Raw genomic sequence first — 9,484 nt, forward strand, 5'->3', positions numbered from 1 at the left:
AATAATAGGCTCATTTCTGACTTGAGAGCCAAAGTTGGCGCTGCCTCTACTCATAACTGTGTGTGTGTGTAATTTTACCTATTTTTCTAGTGAGATAGACAGTATTTTTTAAGCTGACCAATTTACATTGAATTTTTAAAATGTAAAAAGCTAAAAAATTTTGTAGTATTAATTTATGTATTTTTTGTCTCCTAGGGCTACAGAATAGTGGCCGAAACCTGATCAACATGAAAAAAATCGACCTATTAGAAAACACACAACGAGGAATCAATGTCAGATTTTTCTTCAACAATGCATTCGAGTAAAAAATTCTTCAGAAACATTTAGGATTTAATAAAGGTTTTATTGGGACGTGTGTATTTCCGTAGACCTGGCACATTTGATTAAAATCATATTTTTTTAAGCTAGTACGTATCAGTAAAAAACTAAAGTGTTCTTGCGCAGGCCTCGAAAGCGCAGCTCGCGATCGCGACAATCGCGCAGAGGAGGGCGCAATCGGCTGAAGCTGAGGCTCGCGGAGATCGCGGCGCTGTTTTTCCATTCTCCGGCAGAAGGACAGATAAACACAGACAGATTATCATGGAGTAAGTGGGCAGCTGATGGAGGGAGGTGCCGCGAAAAAGGGAGCTTATAAATAGAGGTGTCCGGCATGTGTGGACGCACAGAACTCGCTAGCGCAGCAGACTGACTTCTCCTTAACGACGGTGCAACCTCGACCGAGAGAGACACCTCCAGCACAGCCATGTGTGGTGAGTATTGCACACGTCAAAACGGAACGGGACACGCCCCCTCGTCGGCACGGGGTTGGGGTTGCAGTATTATATTATTGTAATTTATCTAGACTAGAATTGATATAGTTTTCTCTGGAGGAATTTATTGGCTATTTTCTATAAATGTGAATAGGGAATTGTGATGGTAAAAAAGTTATACTAATTTCCCTGCGGAGTTTACAAGAGAAGCGGTTTTAGTGTATGTTTCCTTGTTTGAGCTGAGCGCAAAGTTGTGAAATGTGCAAACGCTTCCTAATTTATCATTAGCATAATCAACTCCTCAGGCTATCGCTGATGGTTAAAATAATATTGCGACAGGGGAAATTTAGAAATGTCAACTGTTCAAAACCTTTTAAGGATTTTGTAGATGTGTTTAGTTTAAAATACCAACTTGGAAATGAACAGAGTTGAAAGTTGAAATTAGAGGTGCAAATGAGAGAAAATATATTATTCAGATAAAAAAATATCACTCAATTTTAATGATATTATTATTGGTTGTAGAAACAAACGATAATATTTTGTTGATTCCACCGATTGGAACAACACAATCAAAGAGAGCAGAATAAACTTGCAAGGTTGTATTTAACTAATGCCGGTTTCTCCTCGTCTGATTTTTTTTACAATTTAATGCACAAAGAAAGTTTTTGATTCGGTTCAAGCAAAACAAACAGAATGCAGAAATTAAATGAATGCACTAAAATAAAATGCTGCCATCTGAAAACGGTGTCCCCTCATCAATATCGCCCAATATATAGCCTGGCGAATTTGCAAAAATCTATGAATGACCGACAAAACTAAATGAATGCAGTCAAATTATTAGTATATAGGGAAGAATGAGGGAGAGATGGCGCAGTTTTTTTATTAATTGGCGGATTCAATAGCCAGATAATTCAAATTGAAACTAAAATTATCGCGTCCAATTGAAAAAATTAATCAGCTCTCAATGAGGTGGGAGATAACTTTTTTCTTTAACATATTATTTGAAAATTATCAGCTTTGCTTAATATTATAGTGCTTTGCCGAGTAAAATCTTATTATTAAATTAAAAGTATTGCAGATAAAATAAAAATGGAATTGCCGTGAGAGGAAATGTACTGTGTCAAATGAATAATTTATTCATGCTCTTTGGGGACAAGAGGGAAGTGGAAAGCGTAAGTGAAAGAAGTGAAATCGATGAAAGGGAAAGAGAAACAGCGTGCAGAAAAGAGGGAACCCAGCCCTGCTGGCTGACAAGGTGGCGCCTGCCTTGCGACCAGCACCACTCCTCCGGTTCACCATGTCATTCACCTTGAAAACAGGGCGTTTCTTCGCACAGACACACGCTGAACAATTAAACTTTCAAAAAGGACCAAAGCCTGTGTTTTGCGGCAGCTCGTTTTCAAAAGCGAATTATTCTGCCGCAAAAGGCGTCATTGTTGCCAGCAAATAAGCTCTTTTTGCCTCTGCGTATGTACCGTTCAACGAGACACGGATTAATAACGCGAGCGAGCAATTGGCGAAAGGAAAGGAGCAAAAAGAGTCGAGTTCTGGGTGGAGAGAAAGCTGGCTGGTATTGAAAACGAGTTTATATAGTTATTCGCTGCTGGGGGACTTTTCACCTTCTTCCTGCCTGATTAGCTTTCTCCCTTCGTTCACAGAGTGTGTGCAGCTAGCCTTGCTTTTCGACACCCGAAATTCTCATGCTCCGCCGAATCTTATTAAGAGCCACGAGATTAATACAACAAAATTATAGACGTTTGACACGAGTGTTGCGTATCATGCTCCGCGTACGTGACAAGCCAATAGAAAGTAGACAGCTCTATATTTTCGAAGAGTCAGATCTCCAGAAATAAAGGAAGGATTTGAGCGAGTTTGTTACGCATTATTTTGTTTGTATACGCGGCATAGAATTTACTTTTATCTCGAAGAGTGCCGCGTGTAGAAGATTATGAAGCTGCTCCGTGCTCGTTTTACGTGTTTGGTTAAGAATCGGACGTCAATTTTTATCTCGCGCACGCGTCAAATTTCGCTCGCAATTAAGAAACATTAAAGGTAAAATGCGCAGACAAGTGTTTTTACACGCTTCCCAGAAAGTGCATTTTATTATCTTTGCGTCTAAAAGATTTCAATGACGTGATACCTTGTCACGATAAAAATAATCCAACTACCCGCAACTACAATGAGAACAAAGCCGCACTCTTATTCAAGCGGCTTAATTCTCATCAATGAGTTTGTTCATCTCCGGAGCAACTTTCCCCAAAAACTAATTGATTCGTTTTAATTTGTCCACAGGCATTTTCGCATATCTAAATCACCTGACGCCGAAGACCAGGAAGGAGGTTTTGGACTTCCTGGTTAACGGTCTCAAAAGGCTCGAATACAGAGGCTATGATTCCGCAGGTAATAAGATTTTACAACCTATCTATCAACACGACCAATTGGATTCTATTGACCAATTTTTATTTATCGAATTTCAGGAATTGCAGTTGACTCTGCGGATGGGAGGAATGTCTCCATCATTAAGAAGAATGGCAAGGTGCAGGCACTGCAGGATGAAATTTACTCGAGTAAGTTTTATGTATCAAATAATTACTTAAACAAAATCTTGAATGCCTGGAAAGTTCAATTATTAATTATATTCGTACACGAAACTAACTCTTTGTTGAACTCAAGAGATAATGAACTTAAGGGGACAAAAGCTTTTCAAGTGCTCATCCAGACAGATTTTTATCAGCCTCGTGTTAATGCATGTAAATGGAACTAAAAGGAGCTAAACTTCCTTGTTCAGTTCCCATTCAAGTGTGATCCTTATATTTTTGTGGAAAGACTTAATTAAATTATCAAAGTGAACAATACCAGCAAACGTTTTCCTGTTTTTTTAATATTTATAACACCAACACAAAAATTTTGGAAAAACATTTTCTTGCTTTTTTCTTTTTCTCTTCATAGCACTATTTTGTACCCTGATAAAAGAATTCAGCCCTAAATTAAAAATTCAGACATTTTCCTCAACGTGAATTTTGCTTTTTTCACCAGGGGAGGCAGATCTGGCTTTCGAAGCAACCGCCGACTGTCACGTTGGCATTGCCCACACTCGTTGGGCAACTCACGGCACGCCGAGCGAGCGGAACGCTCATCCTCAGCGTTCGGACGAAGACAATACCTTCTGCCTGGTGCACAATGGCATCATCACCAACTATAAGGACATCAAGTTATTCCTCACCAAGAAGGGACACACCTTTGAGTCGGAAACCGACACTGAGATCATCGCCAAGCTAATGATGCACATCTACAAGAAAAACCCCAACGACACTTTCCAGGAGATCGTAGAGCAGTGCATCCAGCAACTGGTATGATTTTTTTATTTTTGTAAATTGAAATGGAAAATTATATAAAGTATGTCTTTACTTGGCAAAAATATGACTGAGGGATGTAAAAATGAATTGCAAGTTATTTTTTTAATTTAAGATTTTTATATTTTCCAGAGTGGGGTTAAATTTTAATGCAGGTACACCCGCATTGATAATTCAATCACATCACGTGCTATAACTTTAGTACAGGAATTTTAAACAGTCTCATGACAAATATTTCTAGAAGAATGGCGCTATATATTTACGCTGATATAATTTTTCAATGATTTTAATCATGCTTTTCAGGAAGGAGCATTTGCGTTGTGCATCAAGAGCAAGCTCTTCCCTGGCGAGTGCGTGGCCACGAGAAGAGGAAGTCCTTTGCTGGTGGCCATCAAGACCAAAACGCGTCTCGCAACCGACCACATTCCTATTCTCTACGGAAAAGGTATGCGTAGAACATTATTTCCCCCTAATTTCGCTAGTCATGAATCAATGCGCACCCCATCTTAGGCCAGAATTTTTACAAAATTTTCTTCTTTAAACGCTCTCAAAAAAGACCTTGTGACAAGTTTGGGTGAGTTTCCAAAAATCTCTTTCGGATCAGACTAACTCTTCCATGCATGAGAATGATGAGTTGCGATTGAATGTGTGATAGCCCTTTTCTAATTTTTATTGTTTCTGTGTGTTTCCCTCTTTATTTGTGCCTGCCCGTCTCTCTGTTTGTTGTCAACTCTTTCTCCTTCTCCAGAAAACCAAACAGGTATTTTGTTTTTCTGTATGATTGTTGGATATTTTCTCGATTGGCATGAATTTGTTAGTACAAAGGGATTTATTTTGGATTTCTACTAACTTCAGAACAATACCAAAATCCCGCCCACTTCTTCCAAAAACACTAAATGTAATATGTATGCAAAATTCCAAATTTTGATTTAGTTGTATGCACGTGTGAAGTATGACGATTATTATTAATGTTCAATTTATGTGCCCACCCGCCAATCCGCAAACTTTAGATCCAGCTGAGGCGAAGGCAAAGACAGGTATTCAGAAAATTCTTAATCACTCATTTCATCCCGCTTTGAAACGCTTTTTGACCAAACGTAACCAATGCGCACTATTGCTCCATCACTTTTATATGTTTGCTTTAGAGTATGTTTACCTTTGCATTACATTTTATCAGTGATTTTCTGTTGGTGCTGTGCATCAGTGAATGCGATTATTTGGATATGTCAGATAAGGAAGTAAAGGTTGGTGGAGGTTTGTTTCTAAATATGCCGAAATAAATGTTTTCGCCGCGTCAACGAAAAGTAACACATAGACACCACTGCAAAAATCGCTCAAATTATGCATTTCATAACCTAACACTCCAGTCACCATGCAGTGACAGCAAATAATAATTTTAAGACCATCAATTTTTAATTTATATATATTATTGCCTGGTTGTTGTATATTTAACTTGGTTCACATACCCTTTCCCATTGGCATGGCCGGTAGCTTAATTTTATTAGGTATTGGGAATCAGAGTAAATGTATATATTTGACATTTTTTGAGCGACTTTTGCCCACTTTCACCGAGTTCCGAGACTAACAACGCCACTGCTCAAAACAGATTTTAGACCGCACGGAGGCACAGCGGCTGAAACCCTGACGGCTGCCTCCCTAATGCCCCGTACCCCGTCGACGGCCGAATTCCAGCCGATGGAAGAGGACAAGCAAGTCGAGTACTTCTTTGCGTCAGACGCCAGTGCTGTCATCGAGCACACCAATCGCGTCATCTTCCTCGAGGTAAGTTTAAAATTTGTCTTGTCTGAAAGAACAGGTCATAAAAAATTAAATGACAACCAAGCTCCAAAAAATCTGATTTTGTAAATTTGCTTCAAAATTTAGAGCACTGCTTGTACATTATTTATTTTTCATACCAGATTTTGATTCCTCTTGACGAGATAACTATCTAGCAGTGAATAAGTATGAAGGATTCCCTTTATTATTAAATGAAATGAAATTCAAAATATGGATACAGTTTCATCGCAAGTTGAAAAACATCCAAACTTAGCAGCTATGTTCATCTTAGATTTACAGCGCTTCTTGGAAAATTTTGAATTTAACAAAACTTCCTTTAGGTAAAGTTATCGCAACGGTAACAAGGGTTTTCCCGAGTTTCGGAGTGAAAATATCAAGAAAGATGATAATAGGTTTAAAAATATATTATTAATATTAAATATTTGATTAGCTATAAAATTGAATTGTTGAAGTACTTTCTTGTCTTTCTCTTTACGTTGATCATATGCAACGAAGAAATAATACAGCATCAACAATAACCTTAAGTTGAAAATAAAATAAATAAAAAGCAGTAGTCGTCGACAAAGGTTCAAATGGAAATTTTCCGTTCCAGGATGACGACGTGGCAGCTGTGAAGGACGGCACCCTGTCCATCCACAGAATCCGCCGTAACATGGATGACCCGCACGCGCGTGAAATCACCACCATCAAGATGGAGATCCAGCAGATCATGAAGGGCAACTACAGCTTTTTCATGCAGAAGGAAATCTTTGAGCAGCCTGAGTCCGTCGTGAACACAATGCGCGGCCGCGTCAACTTTGACACACAGTCCATTGTGCTCGGCGGCATCAAAGAGTACATCCCAGAAATCAAAAGGTGCAGAAGACTCATGCTGATCGCCTGTGGAACTTCCTACCACAGTGCAGTCGCAACAAGGTAAAAAAAGAGTCTTATTAGATCTCTCGCTGAAGAAAAGACGAGTCCTTTGATCCCGACTATACTAAATTGACACTTGTTTGTATCCTGGATCAAACATGAAAGAGCTGATTGAAAAAGCCTAGCGTTCAGATGGTTTGATGTTTTTATATTTTGATATTTAGACTGAGAAAAAATCGTTGGTGTTTCATCAAATCAAGAGCCGCTTGAAAAAATAGCTCGTTCCTTCTCTTGATATTTAGTAGTTATTGCATCTGTTAATTTAAATCAATCACGACAACAAGGTTTTGAAAGATAAAGCCAGATCATTCTAGTTTACATGGCCAATGATCACCATTATCTTAAAAATTAATTGCAGTTTCTGATAATAATACACACTTGTGTGATTTTAAACTAATCACCTGCATTGTAATTTTGTAGCCCGTGAATTGAATTCATGTTTCGTCCTGATAACTAGATTAAAAAGGGCATAAAACACGTTTTTTAATAATTCAATGTCGTCCACTCTGAGATAGATTTGGTTTGTCACTACTTAGCCTTTCGAAGTAAATAAACAAAATATCAAGCTTTGAAAAATCATTTTTAGGCAACTTCTGGAGGAATTGACCGAGTTACCAGTAATGGTGGAGCTAGCCTCGGACTTCTTGGACCGCAACACGCCCGTCTTCCGTGACGACGTTTGCTTCTTCATCTCGCAGTCTGGCGAGACCGCCGACACCCTGATGGCTCTGCGATACTGCAAGAACCGCGGAGCCCTGATCGTGGGCGTGACGAACACTGTTGGCAGCTCCATTTGCCGCGAATCGCACTGCGGAGTGCACATCAACGCTGGCCCCGAAATCGGTGTCGCCTCCACGAAGGCTTACACGTCGCAGTTCATCTCTCTGGTCATGTTTGGCATGGTCATGAGCGAGGACAGAATTTCGCTGCAGCAGCGCCGTAGAGACGTAATTTGACTATTATTTTTATTTTGTTGAAATAGCTGGGAAAGTCGAGACCAGGAACTTTATTTAGAGTTTTTTCTTATAATTTTCTAACATTGTTTGAAATTTTTGAAATTTTTAAATGATTATAAGTGCAATGAATGCATTCGCTGACAGTGGTTCATCTGATTTTTTTTTCCAATTTTTCGTCAAATTCTAGGCTGTAGATTATTTTCTCGAATTTGTTTATCTAAAAATATAACCATTCACAATTGAAGGAAAATTAAATCAATTTCAAACGCGTCTTTTAAGAAAAATCTTCAACCATAATGTAGTACATTGCGTAATTTTAAAGCACTGAAGGGGGAGGGGTTATATATGCAACCGATTTGTCATGCGTGTGCAGCGAATTGCATAATACCCATTTCTGCAGGGGTTTGTCAGAAATGCTCTTTGACATTTCCCAATAGCAGATTGCTTTGTAACGTGAGGCTGTTTTTTTTTTTTAGATTATGAAGGGCCTGCAACAACTGGAAGAGCAGATCAAAGAAGTTTTGAAACTGGACTCGAAGGTGCAGGAGCTGGCCAAGGATCTCTATCAAAACAAGTCGCTGCTCATCATGGGAAGAGGCTACAACTTCGCAACCTGCATGGAGGGTGCTTTGGTGAGTTTGCTCAAGCGAGTGCATGAGTGGATTAAAACTGACGCTGCTCTATCTTTGTGCGGGCAGAAAGTGAAAGAGCTGACGTACATGCACAGCGAGGGAATCATGGCCGGCGAGCTTAAGCACGGACCCCTGGCCCTGGTCGACGAAACCATGCCTGTCATCATGATCGTCATGCGCGACCCCGTTTACACGGTAATTATCAAATTTTATAGAGGCAATATCAATCATGTGGATTGCCCTTGATGCCCGAATATTTTTTGGCCTGATAAATTAGGCCTTAATGGCCGAGTTATTTTTAGAAGAATGCATGATTTTTTTCTAGTTGAAATTCTGGCATTATTTTGTTTGCTATTTCCGGTCATGATAATTTTGGTTTTCAACTTTAAATAATTTTGTCCTGCAGAAATGCATGAATGCGCTGCAACAAGTGACGGCTCGCCAGGGCCAGCCGATTTTGATCTGTGAAAAGGGCGACAAGGATACGCAGGAGTTCGCCTCAAGAGTTTTGGAAGTGCCACACACAGTTGACTGTTTGCAGGTCAGTAATAATTTCAAATTAATTTGAAACACAATTTTTCTAAACGCTTGATTTTAATTTTTAGGGTATCTTGACGGTGATCCCGCTGCAACTGCTGTCTTACCACATTGCTGTTCTGAAGGGTTGCAATGTTGACTGTCCAAGAAATTTGGCTAAGAGTGTGACTGTGGAGTGAAGGATATTCTTGCGCTGAATTTTACTTCCGCGTCTCGGCACAATCAGAACCAACATTCCCAGCGCTACATTCAACCCTTTTTAATTCTCTATTGTTGGCTTATTTAAAATTTTATGTAAAAACCTTAACTATCCCTGTTTTAAATAGTTCTTAAAGGATGATGCGAGTTCCACCGGAACTCCTGGTTTTATTTTCGTATAAACAAACTTGTTATCATAAGTTTTATCCTTTGTTAGTGTTCAGTAGAGTTTAAAAACCTACGACTGCATCAAACGTGATTCTGAATGGGTTTTTTAAGGCCTCTCAATAATTCAATGTTAACTGTAAGTTTCTTACAATAAAAACATTATGAAGAAAATGAATTTT

General features: G+C 39.1%; 1 protein-coding gene across 5 annotated transcripts; it reads left to right on the plus strand.

Moving 5' to 3' along the window:
• The first annotated feature begins 488 nt into the window (after nt 1–488).
• Nucleotides 489–9,480, plus strand: LOC135945194 (glutamine--fructose-6-phosphate aminotransferase [isomerizing] 2-like). 5 transcript variants are annotated; one of them, XM_065492675.1, is made up of 14 exons: nt 489–749; nt 3,042–3,149; nt 3,227–3,316; nt 3,786–4,099; nt 4,406–4,547; nt 4,659–4,676; nt 5,113–5,139; nt 5,709–5,884; nt 6,492–6,814; nt 7,401–7,761; nt 8,247–8,402; nt 8,469–8,597; nt 8,809–8,943; nt 9,008–9,480. In XM_065492675.1, the coding sequence occupies exons 1-14, from the start codon at nt 743–745 to the stop codon at nt 9,116–9,118; spliced, it is 2,097 nt and encodes a 698-aa protein (XP_065348747.1). In that variant the 5' UTR covers nt 489–742; the 3' UTR covers nt 9,119–9,480. The 5 variants fall into 5 exon arrangements, with proteins under 5 accessions (XP_065348747.1, XP_065348748.1, XP_065348750.1 ...); XM_065492676.1 differs by lacking the exon at nt 4,659–4,676 and adding an exon at nt 4,851–4,862; XM_065492678.1 differs by lacking the exon at nt 5,113–5,139.
• Nucleotides 9,481–9,484: the final 4 nt, after the last annotated feature.

Source organism: Cloeon dipterum, chromosome X, assembly GCF_949628265.1.
Source record: "Cloeon dipterum chromosome X, ieCloDipt1.1, whole genome shotgun sequence".
Classification (NCBI taxonomy): domain Eukaryota; kingdom Metazoa; phylum Arthropoda; class Insecta; order Ephemeroptera; family Baetidae; genus Cloeon; species Cloeon dipterum.

Coding starts and splice junctions, on each gene's coding strand:
- LOC135945194 (XM_065492675.1), top strand. Junction 5,885..6,491: donor ATCGCGTCATCTTCCTCGAG/GTAAGTTTAAAA, acceptor TTTCCGTTCCAG/GATGACGACGTGGCAGCTGT. Junction 6,815..7,400: donor CACAGTGCAGTCGCAACAAG/GTAAAAAAAGAG, acceptor AATCATTTTTAG/GCAACTTCTGGAGGAATTGA.